The sequence below is a fragment of the Adiantum capillus-veneris genome, chromosome 27, assembly GCF_014529385.1.
Source record: "Adiantum capillus-veneris isolate H3 chromosome 27, ASM1452938v2, whole genome shotgun sequence".
NCBI classification, from domain to species: Eukaryota; Viridiplantae; Streptophyta; class Polypodiopsida; order Polypodiales; family Pteridaceae; genus Adiantum; species Adiantum capillus-veneris.
This window is the reverse complement of record NC_140957.1, coordinates 94,535,243-94,557,698: the sequence shown is the minus strand read 5'-3', so window position 1 is coordinate 94,557,698 and position 22,456 is coordinate 94,535,243. Positions and strand designations below refer to the sequence as shown.

The 22,456-nt window shown below is 44.7% G+C and overlaps 1 protein-coding gene across 5 annotated transcripts in view; it reads right to left on the bottom strand.

The window, feature by feature from the left end:
• Positions 1-14,072: 14,072 nt before the first annotated feature.
• The window catches only part of LOC147422422 (ARM repeat superfamily protein), a 119,226-nt gene continuing 110,842 nt past the window's right edge, over positions 14,073-22,456 (bottom strand). For 3 of the 5 annotated variants that reach the window (XM_086502868.1, XM_086502870.1, XM_086502869.1), the window contains exons 13-25: positions 18,451-18,624; positions 18,132-18,371; positions 17,831-17,926; positions 17,604-17,698; positions 17,435-17,498; positions 17,268-17,340; positions 17,113-17,183; positions 16,133-16,339; positions 15,976-16,049; positions 15,636-15,742; positions 15,448-15,566; positions 15,275-15,352; positions 14,073-14,721 (exon numbers count right to left, since the gene is read on the bottom strand). In XM_086502868.1, coding sequence (XP_086358994.1) covers positions 14,386-14,721; positions 15,275-15,352; positions 15,448-15,566; positions 15,636-15,742; positions 15,976-16,049; positions 16,133-16,339; positions 17,113-17,183; positions 17,268-17,340; positions 17,435-17,498; positions 17,604-17,698; positions 17,831-17,926; positions 18,132-18,371; positions 18,451-18,624 — 1,734 coding nt within the window. In that variant the 3' untranslated portion in view covers positions 14,073-14,385. Of the gene's footprint in view, positions 14,722-15,274; positions 15,353-15,447; positions 15,567-15,635; positions 15,758-15,975; positions 16,050-16,132; positions 16,340-17,112; positions 17,184-17,267; positions 17,341-17,434; positions 17,499-17,603; positions 17,699-17,830; positions 17,927-18,131; positions 18,372-18,450; positions 18,625-22,456 lie in introns of those variants that run through there. The other 2 variants (XR_015186776.1, XR_015186777.1) reach the window with 2 other exon arrangements.

Sequence of the window (22,456 nt, the reverse complement as noted above, 5' to 3'; positions counted from 1 at the left end):
AACAGAGCGACCGACAAAACACAGAGTTTTGGCGACTCTATTCTCAAGTTCAGGCACAGATGCAAGAGATTTGGGGAAAGGAGACTGTCTCAGTCTCTTCTTCTCCCAAGCATGACACACAGGATTTGCATGATTGTGTGAAGCATGATGATGATTTGATTGACCATGATAAGCATGATGATTTGCATGACAAGCATGATGATTTGAATGATATTACTAAGCATGATGATTTGGATGTCAATGACAAGCATGATGATTTGCATGATCAAGATGTGATTTCTCACAAGCATGATGAGTTGCATGAAGATGATGTGATTGTTCACAAGGATGATGTGTTAGTGGATGCTTTTTCTAGCGAAGCTAACCTCGTTGTAGATTCGATAAATCACGAAGAATCGATCTTGGCTTTCGAGTCGGGGTCCACAGATCCCCCACAAGAAGATTCGATAGATCATGAAGGATCGATCTTGGCTCTCGAGCCTAGGTCAACAGAACCCCCTCAAAAAGAACCCACTCAAGAAGAACCCCTTTAGGAAGCACAGATCTTGGCTCTTGTGCCTAGGTCTCAAGAACCATCACAGGAAGTATTATATGTTCGCATGATTGATACGCACGCATTGTTCGAGTGTTTCATTCGTGACGGATTCCTGTATTTTAGTCAGCATCGTTATGTGATCCCTTTTTTTAGGCATGACATACTGTATGTTGAGCACGTTTCTCTCATGGATGAGCATGAATGTATGCGAATTGTTCATTAAAAGTCAAAAAGTATGTATGTCAGGAAATCACATTCCATGTTTCTTCCGTGGCATGACACAATTTCCGAAAGAGCACATGATACTGTGAGCACCAAGCATGGGCATTTCCATTGTGATTTGCCACAGTTGATTGATTTCGATCAAACAGAAAAGATTCGATCGCATTGTTTGCATGTGTTTGATGAACGGGTGGTCACTCCGTCTATTTGTTCATCTACATTGCATACAGAGTCTTTAGAGAAGACAAGATTTTTTTCCTTCACTTTACATGGAATGGGTATGTTCATGGTTTTGTGTTGAAGATGGTTTCAGGAATTTTCAGCCATGGAGATTCTTGAAGACGAAACAACCAGGACTCTAGACGAAGTTGAAGCAAGAAAAGAGATTCACAAGACTTTGTGTCGCTTTCGGCGGGCCCAAAGAAGCAAGCGTTGCAGACCTTTATGAAGTTCAAGTACCGCACGACCCACACAACAAAGTGGGCCGACGAAGAGTCCCTTCACGATTCCGAATGCTGTTGGCGATCTCCCTCGACGCCATACAATTCGGTACCAATACCTCACTTTGAAAAGGAGGGGACGTCACCTCACACATCCCAACCCTATGTGTCCGTGGCATAGTTACCAGGAACGGGAAACCGGAACGGGAACGCGGAACGGGAACACCGAACAAAATGCCATTCCCTGTTCTTTCCTTTCTACTCATTTTCATTGGCTATCCATCTTCGTTTTATTGAGTTATATCTATCTAAATAGATATAGATAGAATAGATATAGATAGATTTTTCTGTATATTTGTATATGTGTATGTATTGGACTATTCGACAACTAACTCTTCAAACCCAAATTTTTAAAGGAATTGAAGTTTCTTTGAGTTCTAATAAATGAAACGAGCTTTCTTTTTTTTTTCATTAGTTATCGCAACACTTCGGGAGCTAACGAGACTACTCTGGCAAAATTACATTCCCTCAATTCCCTTGCTACTGGACCAAAAATCCTAGATCCTCTAGGATTTCCTTCCTGGTTGATAATGACGGCCAAAGAGGCTTTCGACTTATTAACGTGGATGCCACGATTGAGAAACGGGGAACTTTGACTCTGTCAACGAATGCTTAGTTGTATTGTTGACATTATATAAAACCAATGAACCTTAATGATAACATTACCAATCTACCACTTATTCTTCATTTGGGTCAGGGCTCTGCTTACTATGTTTTTTCTTTGGATTCATCCGGAAATAATATTGTTATCCGTTAAATTGTTACAATTAAATGGGCTTGCTTGCAAAGAGACAACAAGACTATTTACCAAATGTCTTGGTTTTCCGACGACATCCAACGTGTTTGGTAAGGTAGGCATGCAAACTCTATCTTTCTTCTTCAAAGGCGTAAGCTTTCTTTGCCAGCCAACCGCTCTACTTCGTTTAAAGTGTGCTAACTACACTTTTTTATTATTATTACACAGACACTTAAGAATTAGTTACGCTAGAAGGTGCAAAATTAATTGGAGTAGGAGCGGCTACAATAGCCCTAGCAGGAGCAGCAGTAGGTATTGGAAACGTATTTAGTTCTTTGACAAGCCCTGTGGCATGAAATCTATCGTTAGCTAAATAATCATTTGGTTATGTTACTTTAGGCTTTGCCTTAACAGAAGCTATTGCCTTGTTTGCTTTGACGATGGCTTTTTCAATCTTATTTGTATCTTAAAAAAAGAAAACAAGATAAACATGAATAACCTCACTAAAAAAAGAAATCTTTTGAATAACCTCACCAGAAATCTCTCCTTTCTTTTGAATAACCTCACCATATATCTCTCCTTTATTTCTAAGAACCTCAACATATATCTCTCCTTTCTTTTTAATAACCTCACCATATATCTCTCCTTTCTTTCGTTGAGAAAGGTATTCTTGTTTGTTGCTCTTTTTTTAATTTTATTAAATCTAATTGGGCTTGGGTTTGCTGAAACAGCATACTATATGAATATGGGCGCTAGTAGTTCTTCAATAGTAACTCAAGCGTCTTCACAGTCACAGTTTATGCAACTAAAGGAGGAGGATTGCCGTTCAATCTTATTTGAAACTTGGCAAGATTGTGATAAAATACTAAAAACCTGCCAACAAGGCAGATTGCCCAGCGCTGAGAACGGTTATGAATTCGTTTCACAACTGCAGCCTGCGCAAATAAACAATCTAGTAAACTCTATCTCTGCCAAGTTAAACCCCTCCATAGTCAACGAAGCCACAATGCAGGAATGGGCTCAGATTTCGGTACAGTTTAAGGAGGCAAACTTCCGTCTGTTCACGTCGTTCCATAAGGACCTTATTCCTGGCTTGATGCTCATCTCTGGGGTATCTCTCCCTTTAAGCATGTCCCCGGAAGAGGGCATAGAACTCCTCTTGAAGGTCCCCTTCTCCCAGGAAGTGATAGCGCATTATGCCGCGCAAATAGTCTCCCAGGCGCAACCTTTGATTGACGTGTATAAAGCCCTGTTTGAGCTCTTGCCTTCGACTCCAGAAGTAGTTTTTGTTGAGCAAGACATGCCGCTGAATCCAGAAACAGAAATAACTGTTTCACAAGAGGAGGCGGATAAAATCCAAGCCGTTCATAATAAAGCCAGGGAGGCTGTCCAGATTTTCGTTAAGTTCCATAGGCTTAGAAGCCGGATTCGTAAAGGGACTGCCTTTAAACTTAAACGTAAACGTCGTGGTTAAAAAACCGTCTCACGGGCAGAGCGGACACCTTGGGGAGGGTAAAAACGTTTGAAACACGGAACGGGGATAGGGAACGGGAGCTTGGAATGGGAACGGGGAACGGAGACCTGAAAACGGCCATTCCCTGTTACTATAGTCCGTGGACAAGCTACACCACAGCAGGGTTCAGTCAGTTTAGATTAGCAGTGATCTGGCACTTTTGTGAGTCTATTCGTAGAGCGTGCATGCCCAGTCACTTACCATAGATGCATATCCTCCGGTTGCACACAGCATGATCATCGGAATTCCCATCAGAATCCATTAGCATCAGTTAAGGGAATTTTCCAGTGCATTTAGCCTATTTTCCTATTTTTGGTTATTTTAACTTATTATTTTTAAGTGACTTTCCTACAAAAGTAGGTAGGGCAATTTTGCTAAGTTAATATATAAGCAAACCCAAGTTAACACTTTCTGGCAGAAGAGGCAGCAGGAGCACCTTGCTCCACAGGCAAGCAACTTCTTAGCAAGACCAACTGCCACGACTACTCTGGTGTTTTCTCCACAGAAGACCTAGCGTTTTTGCATCAGATCAGCCTTGGCGATTTGTGCACAGGCCACCGAAACAGTCCCGAAATCCAGCGATTAGAAGATCTCAGATTTCAGCCATTGTCGTCGTCGTCGTCGTCGTCATCGTCATCGTCATCGTCATCGGCATAGACCAAGTTGCATAGTCCATTGCATACGCATTGTACACCTTTGTGCAATCAAGACATAGACCACTCTCGCCGACGAGAGTGGGGCCTTCGGAGGAGGGTTTTACAAACCATTGGGTGCCGTATCTCTTCTCTCCCCTTCTCTCAGTCTCATTCACTTGCACGCACAATATCCACTCACTTTGTTCATGATCATAGCACTCTCCATAAGACGGAAAGCTCTCTCTTTCCCTAAGAACTAAAAGGAACCTTGAGCAATAAAGATCACTAATCTTGAGAAAATACAACATTCAATCCACTGCACCTTACATGATTGGACACACTTTGGCGAGGTTGCATGCATCTATTATCGAGCATCACATCAGTAGATGGGCAGAGAGACAAGGCATACGGGCTTTAGGACAGGCAGGCTTCAGGAAGGGACTCTCTACTCTTGATCATATACTGACGCTCAGACCTATCATCGAGGAAGGTAGAGCACACGGCAGGAGGATCTACTGTAGCTTTGTGGATTTCCGCAAAGCCTTTGACACGGTCCCTAGAGCCAGGTTGATGCACAGATTACATGAGCTGGGTGTGCCCACAGAGCTGATTTGGGGGATTATGGCCCTGTACACGACAGTAGTGGGACAGGTACGCACTCCAGAGGGTATGTCTGGTCTAGTTCACTCCACCATTGGGGTGAAACAGGGATGCCCACTCTCCCCTACTCTCTTTGCGATGTACATTGATGAGGTTTCAGACTACATAGAGAGGGACGGTAGAAGCGGAGCACAGTTGGCGGGCAAATGGATTTCCTTGCTGTTATATGCGGATGATATTGTCTTGATTTCTGATTCTCCAGAGGGGATGCAGCGTCATCTGGATGCTTTACATAATTTTGCTCACGATAGTGGTATGTTTGTAAACCTTAGCAAGACTAAGGTTATGGTGTTTAACACCACACCACAGCGGGTCAGACGGTCAGCTCCTACATTTACTTATGGCCATCAACCAGTGGAGTATACAGATGCATACACATACCTGGGGGTGGTCTTTAGCGGCCCAGGGTTTTCTTTGAGGAGAGTAGCGGAGATGAGACTGACAAGAGCACATACAACTTTGGGGAGATTAGAGAGGATGTGTTCATAGATCCAATTTCAAGAACCTCGTACAAAGCTTTGGCTCTTCGATACCTTAGTGACCTCAACAATGCTATATGGAGTTCAGATATGGGGCCCTTATGTGGCTCATAGCAATCGCCCTAGTAGTACTGATGGGTGGAGATGCATGGAGAGACCTCTAGTTTCCATGATTTCGCGGATGATTAGAGCCAAAGCCTCAGTACCACATGAAATTATCCGCGCAGAGCTGGCTGCCCCCCCGCTAGTGGTAGAGGCACTCACTAGATTAGTCTCCTTTTTACATAGCATCTGGGAGCTCCCTAGAGACAAGTATGCACGTTTAGCACTGGAGTCTTCTCGGCAGCTAGCTTCACAGGGAGATACAACATGTTGGTATGCACATATGACCTCTTGGTTCCAGACTCATGGTTTTAGCATAGACAGGTACCACCCTTCCAGTATTCGCTGGATGCACCCTCCTTGTCCCTTACTCGGACAGAGGTTAGCAGACTCATCAGACAGGATGTGACTCAGCTGGATACCAGGAGGACTTGGATAGAGCCGACCCATGAGCTAGGCACGAAGATGTCTTTCTACAGGGAGCATCTTCTCCAGCTCACAGAGGACGGTTTTGTGACTAGACCTAGCTACATGGACACACACCTGTCATATGGCTTAGGATGTGCCATTAGTCAGATATGCACATCTTCTCATCAACTGGAGATTGAGGTGGGTAGATTTAGCAGAGTACCAACAGAGGCCAGGATCTGTCAGTTATGCCATTTGGAGCCAGAGACAGAGCTGCACTAAATATGCCATTGCCCAGTTTACTATGAGATACGAGGCCGTTTTCATTGCCTCTTTAGGGATGGTTTTGGGCCACTGTCTGGAGTTATGAGGTACCAGGCTCAGAGATGCCTTGGGCTATTCTTGCTAGAGCTGCGCGGACACAGAGAGAGCCTCTTGAGGAGATCAGATAGGGGGAGACAGTCCCAGAGGGAGATCGCTGATTTCTTTCGTGTAGAGATGCACCAGTCAGAGGAGCAGGATCCAGAGCAGCCTCCAAGACCTACCTGCACTAGAGGTATACTGATTGACAGGGCCATGGAGCTTGGGAGATCTAGACGCCCGCGATTGCGAGGATCATTACTGCATCGACGGAGGATTCATCAGAGGATCAGGATCCTTCTAGCACGATATGGGAGACGCCCAGCCAGAGTGCTTACAGGACATTGATGAGATTCGCCAGCGGCCGATGCTGGACATCTTGGGACCCTGATGTGCAGATGCTCCCTCACCCTCAGCTTCTTCATGTGCATGAGTTTGTAGCATTGGATTGTTGTACTGGCTAGAGAGTCTCTAGTCAATGCCCCCCCCCCCCCCCCCCCCCCCCCCCTTGTCATTACAGCTTTCACTCTAGTTTTTCTTTCATAGTTATCTCATCTTTTCAGTTCTACAGATAGTGTATCAGATACACCACTTTGTAACCGTGATGGTCTCATAGGTCATTTCGGCCTTTTGTAGACGTAAATATATCATTTCATTTCATCTCTCTCTCTCTCTCTCTCTCTCTCTCTCTCTCTCTCTCTCTCTCTCTCTCTCATGTCTATCCCCCCCCCCCCCCCCCCCCCTCTCCCCCTCATGCCGCTCGCTGCGTACCTGCCCTGCACCTGTTGCCACCCCTGCTCTCCTGCTTCCGCTACCCCCCCTGCTCCCACACGCTCCCTGCCCTGCCCTGCTCTCTCTCTCTCTCTCTCTCTCTCTCTCTCTCTCTCTCTCTCTCTCTCTCTCTGCCCCCCCCCCCCCCCTGTCTATCGCGCCCCCCCTCCTGCCTATCGCCCCCCCCTGTCGCGGGTTATTAATTTTTTCATTTATTTATTTTCAGCATTTAAAAAATCCTATCTATCGTCTATCGCTCCCCCCCCCCCCCCCCCCCCCCCCCCCCCCCCCTTCCCCCTTTAAATTTTCAAATCTCTCGCCTCCCCCTCCTAACTCTATCGCTCATCGCCCCCCCCCCCCCCCCCCCCCCCCCCCCCCCTCTCTCTCTCTCTCTCTCTCTCTCTCTCTCTCTCTCTCTCTCGCGGGACTGTAGCAGCAGCCCAGCCTCCCTCTTTTGGCGCGGCACCACAGCAAGAGCATCGACAGGACTTTAATCTCTCTCAGCGCGCCCATCTTTGAACACATGGCGGATTGCAATGACCGAGGAAGAGAAATTCAGTGTGGCAAAGACATCTTCACGGGCGGAGATGATAACAAGGACACAGAAAAAGGCAGACGAGGCTGAAAAATGGATTGAGGTCGCCAAGAAAGGGAATGGTCAAGAAACTCCTTGTACACCGACGCTTATCAACATGACTCTCGAAGAGGAACAAAGAAGGCGGATGCGAACATTGCATCTGAGAGTGACCGGTCTCAAGGACATAAACAATGTAGAGAAAGAGCCTAGAGGTCACAAGCCTTACATCCATGATGGGGATGGAGAAGCCTTTGCACACAAAGGCATGGAGGGTAGGTAATAAAAGTGATGGCATGGGAGAGTCTTCAAAGGGGAGAGCTCTCATACTACGCTTCCCCTCGTTGGAAGAGAAGAAGGAATTCTTGAGGAAGAGGCCTACTCTCAAAAAGACAGGTATTTTCCTCGGTGATGATCTGACTCTCTCACAGCTCGCACATATGAGAGAGGTAATGCCAGAGATTACAGCGGCAAGGGAGAAGGGAAAGATAGCCTTCTACAGAGATGGAAGGGTGGTGATTTTAGAGCGGCGTACTGCATGACAGTGCGAGACATATGGGACCACACTGAAGATGGCTACCTGGAATTGTAATGGGTCTATGAGATTGGACGTGGGTGCATTTGAGGAGAGTTTCAAAGACAAGGATATTGTGTTCTTCTCAGAGACTCATCAGGCCCCTGGACAGATAATGCCACATGTGGTGGGATACAGATGGGAAACAGCTCACAGGACAAATGCGAGATGAGCATGGGAGTAGAGGCTCAAGAGGAGTAGCACTGCTATTCAGAGAGGAACTACAACCATTACTGCATATTGTACGAAGAGATGATCATGCTAGATATATGTGGGTGAGACTGAGAGCTGACACAGGCCGGTTCCTATATATTGCCATATGTTACTTTCCTCCCAGTACATCAATGTATGCCACATCCAGAGGGCAGTCGCCTTTCTCTATCCTAGATGATGACATTTGGGAGTTCTCTAGGGAGGGTGATATCATTCTCCTAGGGGACTTCAATGCCCGAACGGGCAACTCGCAGACAGTCTTCTACGACACTTCAGATGAGATGCTTAAAGAGCTGGATGTGGGTGAGTTGGGACTTGACAGATGCTCAGATGACAGAGAGCAAACGGAGTATGGGAGATACCTCATGGAAATGACGACTACACATGGATTAGCCATACTTAATGGCTTACAGCGATTTCCTAGAGCAGCGGGTTTCACATGCTTTCCACATAGACATGGGGCCAGTACAGTGGATTATGTTATGACACAACCGAGCTTTGTCCCCTGCATTCAGGATTTCACAGTGGGAGCCAGGCCATTGGGCATAGCAGTAGATCATGCTCTCTTGACACTATCCATTAAATTTCAGTATAGTACAACCCAGACATCAGGAGGCAGGTCACACACCCGCTATACATTCACACCAGAGACTGATTTCGTTTATTCAGAGGAGATCTGGGACCGTCTATTGGAAGGCACGACTGGCACAAAGGGTACATGCCTCTCAGTGGAGGAGTGCACCACTCTATTGACTGAGACACTGCATGGGGCTACATCAGTGGCGTACCCACACACTCAGCCGGGCAAGAGACGACATTCTGGGAGCATGCCCCAGAATAGTTCGTATGATAAGGAGTGCAGAGAGATGAGAGCCCAACTTCAGAAGGATCTTCTTTTAGGAGTCATCATTTACAGACAGTCTCGGATTGCTTTCCGACGCCTTATGGGACGGAAGAAGCGAGCTTACCTAGCTCAGATGGAGCGAGACTTGTATCAGATGTTCTTGAGTAGGGACTCAGCAAAGGCATGGCGACTCTTCCATGAACACTCCCCTCCCCCAGTGATTACTTCACTTGAGGTGTGGGGCCAATATGCGACATCATTATATACGGTTCCTGGACAGGAACCCCTTCCAGACCCTACCAAGCCTTGCCCAGCTACAAGCACTTTCTTTACACCTGAGATGGTACAAAGGGCCATCGACAGGATGAAGACCAGGAAGGCATATGATCATGACGGTCTAGTAGCGGAGCACTTTATACATGTCAGGGATATGCTGATGGAGGTTCTCGCAGTGTTGTTCAATCGTGCCATGTGTGAGGAATTACCTCAGACTTGGAGGCTGTCTAATATTGTGCCTATCTTCAAGGTTGGTGACCCTACTGAGCCTGGGAACTACCGCACTATTATGGTTGGACACACATTGGCACAGTTGTATGCATCTATCCTGGAGCAACACTTGAGTAATTGGGCAGAGGGCGAGGGTGTACGAGCGAAGGGTCAAGCTGGCTTCAGGAGGGGTTTCTCCACTCTTGATCATATTCTGACACTTAGGGCCATCATTGAGGAGGGCAGAGCACATGGGAGACGGATCTATTGTAGCTTTGTGGATTTTCGTAAAGCATTTGACATGGTACCAAGAGCTCGATTGATGCGCAGATTACAGGAGATGGGGGTGCCCATAGAGGTGATTTGGGGGATTATGGCTTTGTACAGATCAGTGATGGGACATGTACGCACTCCGGAAGGGGTATCTGATTTAATTCACTCTACTATTGGAGTGAAACAGGGCTGCCCATTGTCTCCTACGCTATTTGGTATGTATGTTGATGAGGTGTCTGATTACATCGACAGAGAGGGTGACAAAGGTGCACAGCTGGCAGGGACGTGGATCCCATTGTTGCTTTATGCTGATGATATTGTGCTGATATCTGATTCACCAGAAGGTATGCAATGACAGTTGGATGCACTACACAGTTTTGCACAGGATAGTGGATTGTGTGTAAACCTAGGTAAAACCAAGGTTATGGTGTTTAACACCACACCCCAATGGGTCAAGAGATCAGTACCTACTTTCAAGTATGGTCAAAAGACTGTGGAGTATACAGATGCATACACTTACCTGGGGGTAGTCTTTACTGGGCCGAGATTTTCCTTGAAAAGAGCGGCAAAGACTAGACTAACCAGAGCTGGTGCAGCTCTGGGAGGAATGGAGAGGATGTGTTCGCAAGTTCAGTTCCAAGAACCCAGGACAAAGTTATGGCTCTTTGATACTCTGGTTGCCTCTACTATGTTATATGGGGTGCAGGTTTGGGGACCTTCGGTAGGCCAGGACGGTTGGAGGCATATGGAGAAGCCCCTGGTATCTACGATCTCTCGGCTGATTAGAGCCAAGGCTTCCATACCGCATGATATCATTCGAGCGGAATTAGCTGCTCCCCTTATAGTGATTGAGGCACTTCCTAGATTAGTCTCCTTTGTTCACAGTCTGTGGGATACTACCAGAGACAGATATGCTAGGGTGGCTTTAGAATCCTCCAGACAATTAGCTCTTAATGGGGATACATCATGCTAGTATGCACAGATGGCATCATGGTTTCATACACATGGTTTCACCATGGACAAGTTGCCTCCTTTTCAATACTCTCTACAGGCACCCTTGAGGTCTTTGACGCGGGTAGAGATTAATAGACTCATTCGTCAGGATCTGATTCAGCTGGACACGAGGACATAGATAGAGCCGATACAGGAGTTGGACACAAAGATAGCTTTCTATAGAGAGCATTTTCTCCACCTCACGGAGGATGGGTTTGTGATTGGACCTAGCTATATGGATAGGCATCTTTCTCATGGGGTCCGATGTGCCATTGGCCAGATACGCACGTCCTCACATCAGCTCGAGATTGAGACTGGCAGATTCAGAGGGACACCAGCAGATAGTAGGATATGCCGCTTATGCCATCTAGAGCCAGAGACAGAGGTACACTACATATGTCATTGCACAGTGTACTATGAGATACGAGGCCGTTTTCATTGTCTATTCAGAGAAGGTTTCGGGCCACTATCTAGGGTCATGAGTTATGAGGATCAGAGATGTCTTGGGCTATATCTACTTGAGCTACACAGACATAGAGAAACTTTACTGAGGAGAGCTTAAGAGAGACAACCCCAGAGACAGATCACAGATTTCTTTACACTAGATACTATACACCCAGAAGAACAGACAGAGGAGCAACCAACAGTAGAGAGGTCTACCCGCACTACTGGCATTCTAATAGACCGTGCATTGGAGCTAGGGAGATCTAAACGACCCCGATGGAAAAGAGGAGTTACACAGTTTCGAAGGAGGCTACAGCAAAGGATTCGAGCCATACTTTTTCGTCGTCCAGAGTGCAGATGAAGATGGATCTCTATGCAGATAGATTTCTACTTCCCTCCCAAATTGTCTACACATTGTATAGCTCAGTTCACACGATTCACGCCTTTCGCCTTTCACACCTATCTGCTTAGTTTAGGATTCCGCAGTATTTATATCTTGTTATCCCTAGTTTAATTTATTTTGTTAATCTGACTTGATATCAGATACACCGCATTGTAACTTCCTGGTCTCATAGGTCACTTTGGCCTTTTGAAGACGTTAATATAACATTTCATTTCATAACATCTCTCTCTCTCTCTCTCTCTCTCTCTCTCTCTCTCTCTCTCTCTCTCTCTCTCTCTCTCTCTCTCTCTCTCTCTCTCTCTCTCTCACACACACACACACACACACACACACACACACACACACACACACACACAATCCGAGATCACCAGGCTCATTCGCCAGGACTTGACTCAACTAGACACCAAGAGGACATGGATACAGCCAGTACAAGAGCTAGGCACGAAGATGGCTTTCTACAGAGAGCATCTCCTCCAGCTTATGGAGGATTCTTTTGTGACGAGGCCCAGATACATGGACACTCACCTGTCTCATGGGATACGATGTGCTATTGGCCAGATACGCACATCTTCACACCGGCTGCGGATCAAGACTGGGAGATACAGCGGAGTACTAGCAGAGGCCAGGACATGCCCCCTATGTGACATCAAGCCTGAGATAGAGTTGCACTACACATGCCACTGCCCCCTCTACTACCAGATACGAGACCGCTTCCATTGCTTGTTCAGAGAGGGCTTTGGACCATTCTCTTGAGTCATGAGGCACGAGGATCAGAGATGCGTGGGTTTGTTTTTGCTCGAGTTGCGCAGACACAGAGAGAGAGCCTGATGAGAGGAGACACTAGCCAGTCTCAGAGAGAGATCACAGACTTCTCTCTCTCAGCTGGCTTATATTATTGGAAGGCAATACAAAGATTATGATTGGGCTCGAAGGGCACAAGCGTGCTCACAAGCTAAAAGCTTGAAAACTGTGAAAAAGTATGGCAAGGGGAGGGTGAGTCCCGGCAGCCTCTCAAAGATCTACTCCTCTAAACAAGTAAATTCATCACTGCCAACAAAGGCCCATTAAGGCCCGCCATTAACAATCCGCGAGGGCAACTAGGTAGAAAATAAATGTGCAACTTTAGACAAGGATGAGTACCAAGAGACCAGGAGAGACCCAAGAACCCCATTGAGTAGATTCAACATGCCAAAGGAGCTCAAATCTGGAGCACACCCAAGAGGAACACTCATATTAGGGTTTCAAATTTGGGGTTTAGAGTTTCAGGTTTATGGTTTAGGGTTTAGGTATCCACTTTCTCAAGGTGGCTACTACACAACTAGAAGAGGAGTAAGTTCAATAAGGATAGAGAAGACAACAATGGAGCCATGCCAAGAGGACGTTTGTAGCAATGGACCCAAGAGAGACAAGACCATTGCAAAGAGAAAGACAAACAAACAAGAAAAACAAAGGAAACTGAAAACCAGAAATAAAGGAAAGGGAGCTGGCTATGCCACGCAAGGAATGTCAGTGTCCCCCAGGCCCAATCTGTCACACCCCACAAACCGAGATCCGCCCAACAAATAAAACAAAAAATTGTAAGCGATGGCAAAACAACACACAAGACATGGGAGCCCAGTCCCACGATGAATGGCATACACCTACAGGCAAGAGGCAGATTATAAGAAAAAAAAAGACCAAGAAATACTCATTCATCACAGCCCCACACACACACACACATCCAATATTCTCAAGAAGAGATTTTCAAAAAAAAAAAAAAGAGGATAAAAACACTTGGTGCAGGCGGCGGGGTGGGGGGGGGGGGGGGGGGGCGCTATAAATGGGACAAACTTATATAGGACAGTTGGAAGGTGATTTGCTAGACTCTACCCGATAGGGTTTAGGGACAAGGACTTGAGGGAGCCGCTTGGGAGATCTTAAGCCATATAGATGCCGGTAGTTTCACACTAGTTGATTAGAATCGTGCAAATATTTATCTTCAAAACATAGAATAATTTGTTGTATTGCTCACTAGTCTTGATTAAAAGATATCTCGATCAAATCTCACACCCTGGCTTAGATGTTTGAATATTATTCCCCTCTTACCAAAGTAACAACATATCAATCTGGCCCAATTGGGTCAGAATAAACTCCTTAATAGTGAATAGTTAGGGTAATCTAAAACTAAAGGCCAATATACTTCTTACACCCATGTCAGTATGGGGTAAAGTTGGCAATTAATAGAGGATACTTGACAATTAATAGTTCCGGAATTGTGAGGACCTACTCGCTTCACAAATAAATAAATTCAGTACATATTTAATGCAAAGAAACTCTAAAGAGAAGAAAATGCAAAAGGGAAGGTAAAGAAACAGAAGAACGCACATGCAATATGACAACCTAAACTCATGGCCAAATGTATCTGTTGCACCCATGTCAGTTTTGGGGTAAAATTTGACAATAAATTGGGTGTGCACGTACACATAGGAACATGCATGACACGGATGCACAATTTTTCTCAAAATGCTATTCTTTTACAGGTATACATGATATTGAGTGACCTCAAAGTGGAGTCATCCATAAGAAGAATGCTACAGACAGAGAGAGAAGAGTCAAGACCTTCTCCTGGGTGTGCATCCACCAGTCCTCACGTTTTTGCCCAGAGAAGGGCACCCATTAAGCTAACCAGATTGCTTCAGGAGTTGTTGAAATGGCCCTGCATGCTTCATTTGTTTCCCATATGTGTACATCTCTATAAGCTTCTCACAGACCCTACTTACAGATTCCTTTCTTTTGTGTAAAGTCTTCTCATTGGAAACCTGACTGTCTCTATCATTCAGAGCATACCATATCCTCTCTCGAGGCGGCCTTTCCTTGTGAATCCAGCATCTTGCTAAATGGCTGCTAGACGTCCCTTCATTCCCTTCATTTTCAATGCACTGACAACCACCATCGGCAACATTCTGTGAGGCCGACACTTGCGTCAACCTTAACCAATTCTCCAGAAAAGATTCCCGCTGTTTTTGCCAGAAATTAAAAGAGGTCAGCCCTTGAATACTTAGAATATGTATACCCCCCCTTGAATACTTGGAATATATAAACCCTCCCCCACCCCCCCCCCCCACCCCTCTCCCCCCCCAAAGAGAAACAAAAACAGAAATAACAAAAAATACCAAAAAACTCCTGAAATTTGTGGAGAATCCCGAAATACCCATCAAATTTCAAAAAAAAAAATCAAAATACCCTTCTATTGGATGGATTGCTCCAAGTTTTTGCACAGTTTATTCTTTTTGATAATAAAGATCTAACTTCAAGTGTCTTAGACGAATATTTTCACCAAGGTGCTTAAAAAACAAATAATGAAATTTTTCATCTTGAGAGCCCACAAAAACATTTGAATTCCTAGTTCTATAATCTTCTCTTGAGAGAGGACCAATCTTCCTATGAAGAATTGGAAAAAATAAATATTCGGAGATGTTTACAACATTAACATGGGGTATTTTGGGAATTTCCACAAAATTCAGGGGTACTTTGGCAATTTTTTATCAAAAAATAAAGAGCATAGAAGACCTTGATCAGAAAATCTTGAAGCAGTTCATAATCTCGGCACTCTGTCAATCCAAGTACATGAAGGCACGTGGTGGTGAGCTGCGATATGGTTGCTCACAGGTGAGAGTCCAAACATTTGAGCTATTTTCATACATGGCAAGGTTGAAGGTGTTCAGGATCATGATAGTAAATACCTGCTCACTTAACGCACTAGCGTATTTGAAAGTCGATGGATCAAACGCTTCACTTGAATTTGAAGCGTCAAGCGCAAGCACGAGGGCTTGAACCACATCAGAAAATGATTCGCCGTAGTCTGAAAGAAGGAAAACTATCAAAATTAACATTTTTGTAACGTGAAGCTCCACATTGGTACTGCTAATACCTCCTCGCATTTCTGGAACAGCTAATGCTGACGCTGCCTGTATACGAATTTTGAAGTTCTTCGAGTCTCTTAATAGTAGCAACAAAATGCTGTACACTGATGTTGACCTGCATGAATATCACCTATTCACACAAAAGGTCTCTTGGTTGCAAGTATTTGTAACTTTCATATATACGTGTGTATATGTATATATGTGTATATATATACGTGCGTGCGTGCGTGCGTGCGTGCGTGCGTGCGTGCGTGGGCGCGTGTGCGCGTGTGCGCGTGTGTGCGTGTGTGTGTGTGTGTGTGTGTGTGTGATGAGCCAACCAGTACATCCTATTGAGTGCAAGCTTACCAACCCATGTCAGATAAAAGGATAGATTTGTTTAGGAAGAGGTTACCCAGAGCATGGCAAACATTCCACTGAACCTGCAGGGGTAACAATTGCCTGTAAATATAAAACAACTGGTAGTGTACTTACATTTCAACAGTAAGAATATCCACTTCTAAACCTTAACATTTCCTGTTGTCACACAAGAAACCAAAGTCTGCACCACCCTTTCAAGCCAGGAGTATTTCTCAGAAGCTTTGAGATGCAGTTGTTCAGGATGGTGTGGGTTGATATCATGTGCCAGCCTTGTCAAGGTGCTTGTATTGTCTGAGTCAAACTTGATTACTCGGATGAGATTCCCAAGGGCTCTCACAGCATTTGCTCGAACCTGTAGAGATTTCAATTAAGGAAACAAGAGGCCAATGACTATCCAGTAGAGCTAGCAACAAAAAATAAAACTATCACAAGCCTACTAGTAGTTAGATTCAGACTAGGCAAAAACGGAGAAGTTGAACTGCTTTCCAGAAGCCCATGTTACTTCAAAGGCTGTCCTGCTCTTTAACACACAACAGAGTAAAAAAGTTTCTGCTAAGAAATACTTATCATGATTTGGGCACTTGCAATGGGAGAATTTCAGCTTCAGCAGACGTGTGGGTCAAAAGTGAACCTTTGAAGCTCTGGAGGGTTATAACTGACATTATGCATAGAACGACGCTCCCAACAGTCGACATAATGAGAAACAATCTCTAGTCATCTCACACCGACTGTTATGATAATGCGAAAGTTGGCATATATAATTGTCAACATGATTATAATTGAGCATGGATTTCTGGTCTGTCATGTCCATAGTTTCCTCCATAGCTGGATGATATAAGCACAGACCCGGATGATTATTCCACCCAAATCCAAATCTAGAAAATTGGGAAGTTTCACAGCACTTGAGAAACTGTGTGTGGAGCGCTACACAGTTTCAGCAATGTAAATCATTGCGAATGATAGTTTCAACAGTCTAACAAATCTCCCGAGTGTTGCATGTAGGAAAAGCAAGGAGAGCATGATTATTCATGTGAAGAGTACCAGGAAAACACACCCTCGAATACACCTTCGTTTTTTTACCTTAATAAGTTATGTCCAGAAGACACTCATTCATTTTCCACACACCTTATCATTATCTTTTGAAAGCCTCATCGCACATTCTGCCAAAGCTTTAAATGACAATGATATGGACACTCCTGTAGCACATAATGAAGAACATTAAGGTTTGTACAGTTTTGTTTTCTACAATAAGAAATCTTTGTTGAGTTTCATAAACTAACCATTGTTGCCCTCTGATGCACACCGCAATGCATCACACAAGTTTGCAAGCGCCCAGGAAGCAGTAATTCGTACCTAGAAGGGTATGGTAAGGACCTTGGTAGCATAAAAACTTTACATTGGGGATTTAGGGTAAAAAGGGTATTAATTGTGACTCCGACTGACATACCACAAGTGCTGAATCCCTCGTTGAGAACAGGATGAGATCCATAGCTGATGTCAAAAATTCAGTCCTGCAATTATACACAAGACTGAGGGAACAGAAACCTTGCAAAGTAGACCTAGAGTTTGAAACTGAGATAAAGAGAGTACAAGTGTCTCAGATTTGCTGCGGCTACCTAGTTGTCAATTTTGGAAAATTTACAAGAACGCCCAATGCTCGACATGATGTAGAACGAACAACCGAACTTTCATCTCTTCTAGCCACTTCAAGCTGCAAAGAGACGAAAGTAATGTATGGAAAAATCTCATGCTTCCTCAGAAAACTAAATGTTTCAAGACTTGACAGAAATAAATCGTACATAGCATTACTCTCAAGCGTTTTACAAGTAAAGATCAGGCTTACTACTGTAGAAATGATATAGCTTCTTTGTGACTCAGCCAAGTCACAAAATACAGAAAAAGTTAATCCTGCAAAGCACGTCATGGCCTCTGCACGGACCTGCTCAAAAGAAAAAGGTGTGTAAATTCCCAAACAGGACACGACAAAGAACAAGTTTTCTTGTCATGTTTCATTACATAGTAACCAATATAAAGGCGAACTTATTAAAGAGGAGGTCTTGATTGTAAACTTAACAATCCTATATGATTCGCAAGTCAACGAGAAAGTTGATGGAATACATGATATGCTTCAGATGATTCTTTACCAGTGCTGAAGAGTGTTGCAACAAAAGTGGCAAGTAATCTCGCAAGGATTCATGCCAACAAGTAACTTCCAACAGCTTCATTCTTGTGTCCAGTGCTTGTGCATTTTGACCAGCTACAGTTGGAGCCATATCGAGAATGTGCATTGCCTGTGATGCAAACAATGAATGATGGAACACATCATCCTGGGCATCATCTGTGAAGCTAGCCCCCGAAACTATTCGAAGAGACTCATTCAGTAACTGCAATAAAAAGTCACTCCAGCTATGAGGTGCTGATGCACCAAGAAACTGCAGGTGTATGGAAAAAAGTCCTGCATACCTTTGTGGCTGCAAGCACCACTTTTTCATCTGACTGATGAAAACCTTCACACCTTGGGTCACCTCCTATATATGGCATGGCGCTTGATTTCAATATCCCTTGTTTAATGGGGGAAATAAAACTCCAAAATCCCATCGCAATACATGGGTAATTATGTATAGCAAACTTTAGCGCCTGTCAAGAAAACCAACAGATGATAAGAACTATGTACTTGAGAGGACGGTAACCTGTGTCTCTTTCTGTATCATTTCTTGGTCTTCTATGCAAATTTTGTTAAGGCAAGTACAGCATTTATATGGCTTTATATGGCATGAGGCATATAGATTTCGTAGTTTCTTATGAATCACGTGAACTTAGTAATATTGAACTTAGCTAGATGGTTGCGAGTCATTGAAGAAAGTAGTAACGTAGTATCAAGGACAATAGACCATTAACGACTGTGTTTATGACTAGAATTTCACAATACACATACTTGACACCCTGACTTGCATGCCGTACCAACTTGCACTTATTCAGTTGCCATGATGCACCAGGCAAGATAGTTTTTATGATGCTCTACATAAAGTCTCCTTTAACTTAACAACTGCTGACCACTTGATCCACAAATTCATATTTTCACATTTGTTTCAATGATCAACCTTTTTATGAGGGATCATAATGGCTAGATTTATCTGCAGTTTGGAGCGTCAATGATGAAATATTTCAGCTGTCAGGCACACCTGATGCGAAACAAAATTTAAAAATCTGACACAAAGTGATGACGTGGCATGGCCTACAAGACAATAGGGCCACCAACTTATGGAGCTTGTTAATAAAGTTGTTCCCAACTTATGGTACCCAGGCCAAAGGGCCTAAAACTTATACAAACAAAGCTACAGAACCTCAATTGCGTGCGTAGGCTGGTGTGGAAAGCTGTACAGACTGGCCTGCGTTTATGAAGACTGCTGACATGGCATTGTACGGACGCCCGTGTCTTACAGAGGCAGCCAGCAGTGCCTGATTTTGGGCCTTGGAGCTTTTGGTGTACTGTGTTTTTCATGTATTGCTTTTGGCCAGGGGCCTTTATAAGAATTGCCAGGGCCTCTCTTCCGACAGATTAGCTTGGAAGCACTGCAGAGAGCGGACCTTCGGACATTGTACTTGTTGAAGCATGACGCCAATTTCTGGGGCCAGCACTTTTGGGCATGGAACTTCGAGCGTAGAGAGAGAAAGAGCCTGCACGCGTAGAGAGAGAGAGAGAGAGAGAGAGAGAGAGAGAGAGAATGATATGAAATGAAATGTTATATTAACGTCTTCAAAAAGGCCAGAATGACCTATGAGTGACAAAAGTGGTAAATCTGTACTAAGTGTGAAAAGTGTGTGAGTGTGAAAATAGATGTGAAAAACTAAATACAAAGTATTAAATAAATTTCTTAGGAGCATTCTGGGTGTCTGGTTAGAATGCTTCTAATCCTTTGTTGTAGTCTCCTCCCGTGAAGTGTGCTTCTGCATCTTGGTCGTGGTAGTCTCGATTTCCTAAGCTCGATCGCATTTGGTATGGATGTGGGTACTCCTTTGTGCTGGCTGCTGGTCTCTTGCTTCTCCTTCCCCTCCTGCTTCTCTCGATCCGAAGAAATCTGCGATCTGCCTCTGAGGCTGTAGTGCTCTTTGTCTTCTCATTAGATTATCCCTGTGCCGATGTAGTTCCAGTAGGTACAAGCCTAAGCATCTTTGATATTGGTATTGCATGGCTCTTTCTAGAGGTCCAAAGCCTTCTTTAAATAGGCAATGGAAACGCCCACAAATCTCATAGTATACGATGCAGTGGCATATGTACTGTAATTCTGTCTCCGGCTCCATTCCGCATAACTTGCAAATTCTGCTCTCAGGTGGGATTCCCCTCAATCTCCCAAATTCAATTTCCAGCTGGTGTGAGGATGTACGAGTCTGACCAATAGCACATCTCAAACCCTGAGACAGGTGGGTATCCATGTAGCTCGGGCGAATCACAAATCCATCTTCAGATAGCTGTAGGAAGTTTTTTTTGTAGTCGGCCATCTTCGTGCCCAATTCTTGTGTAGGGTCTACCCATGTCCTCTTAGTATCCAATTGTATAAGATCCTAACGGATGATTTTATTAATCTCCGTTCGTGTAATTGCCAGTGATGGAGCCTGAAGAGAGTATTGGTAGGGGGGTAATCTTTCCATACTGAACCCGTGTCTCTGAAACCACGAAGACAGTTGCGCATACCAGCATGATGTATCCCCTTTCATTGCTAACTGTCGAGAGGATTCGAGGGCCAATCTAGTATAGCGGCAATTATTTGTATCCCACAAACCATGTATAAAGGACACTGATCTGGTAAGAGCTTCAATTTCTATCGGAGGGGCAGCTAGTTCCGCTCGGATAATCACGTTGTCAGGAGTTTTTTGGAGCAAGGGATTGCGCATATGTACATATACATGCATGGTGCATCAAATAAAGGATTGCCCATTTTCCTTACCCAGGTGGTTACGTGGGGCCCACACGTTTACAGGTAGGACAGCATGTACATAGTGCATCGATTTTCACTATCACCAGTACCAGTATGTTTTTTCTACAATAATGAGGAGTTTATAGCACGTAAAACTTCTCGAGGAAGCTATCCGCGGGCCGACGACATGAGGTCAGATGGCATCTAGTGGCGTCAGGAGGGCGAACGAGGTCAATATTTGCACGCGGATGAGGACGGACACAACGTGGGTGTTTTCTTGTGAGAGTTATGCAGAAAGGTCATCATTAGGACCACTTTTTGGGGCCACTTCACGTGGTGGCGAGATGCATTATTAGAAAAAAGTTGAGTGCCAAGTGTGCGAATGATGCAAAAAGGTGACAACTACGCACTGGGAGGTCAGTTTTTGGCCTGTTCGAGGTCCGTTTGAGATCATCTAAAAGGCCAAGGGTGCCCAAGTAATAAAGCTAAGTGTGGAAACTGAAAAAACTGAGAGAAGACCAGAAAAAACGTGGAGAAGAGAGGAGGAACAGCCGCAACTGTGTTTTTGCTCATTTTGGAGCCTGTTTTGGCCGTAAACTACTCATCCAAGGTCGGATTTGAGCACTTTGACATTGTAGACTGGGGTTTTGGGCCGTTCCCAACGCGATGGCGCTGTCCATTTTGCCAAATTCCTCACTCTTTTCCTGCTGTTTTTCTGTGTAAGTTTCTCCTATGAGCGAAGTTTCTGCTCTAGTTTGTGATTGTATCTGGCTTATTTTACCCATATTGTGTGAGCTATTTGCGCCATTGGTGTTGGCCCAAGCTCAATTGTATCTAAACATCAGAAATTCTCCTCTTTTGAGCTGAGTGTTTTGGGTGTGTGTGTGTGTGTGTGTGTGTCTGTGTGGAGTGGGCAAGTGGATAGTCTCTCTCCTCTCACTCCAAAGGTGTGTTCCCTGTCTCGGCCAGGTGTGTTGTGTAAGCCATGTGGTGCCCCATAGTGTGTGTGTGTATCTTCCCAAGAGTGTGTGTCGGGTCGTTATAGAGGCGCTGTATGTGTTTTCATCCCGCTCACAACGTGTGGTACGGAGGCCTTGGCTCTAAATATTCGGGAAATCATAGATACCAAAGGTCTCTCCATTGGCTTCCAACTATCCTGATCCACAGATGGTCCCCAAATGTGGACCCCATAAAGCATAGCCGAAGCCACCACAGTATCAAAGAGCCAATGTTTTGTTCGTGGTTCCTGAAATTGCACTTGTGAACACATCCTCTCCAAACCTCCCAAGGCCGCAGAGGCTCTAGACAATCTAGCCTCCGCTGCTTTCTTAAGAGTAAACTTCAGTCCTGCAAATACCACACCAAGGTATGTGTATGCATCTGTGTACTCTACTGTATCCTGGCCATATGCAAATGTAGGTGCCGATCTCCTAACCCACTGCGGTGTGGTGTTAAACACCATAACTTTGGTTTTACCCAAATTCACCGACAGTCCGCTAATCTCCGCGAATTTATGTAATGCATCTAACTGCCTCTGCATTCCCTCTGGTGAT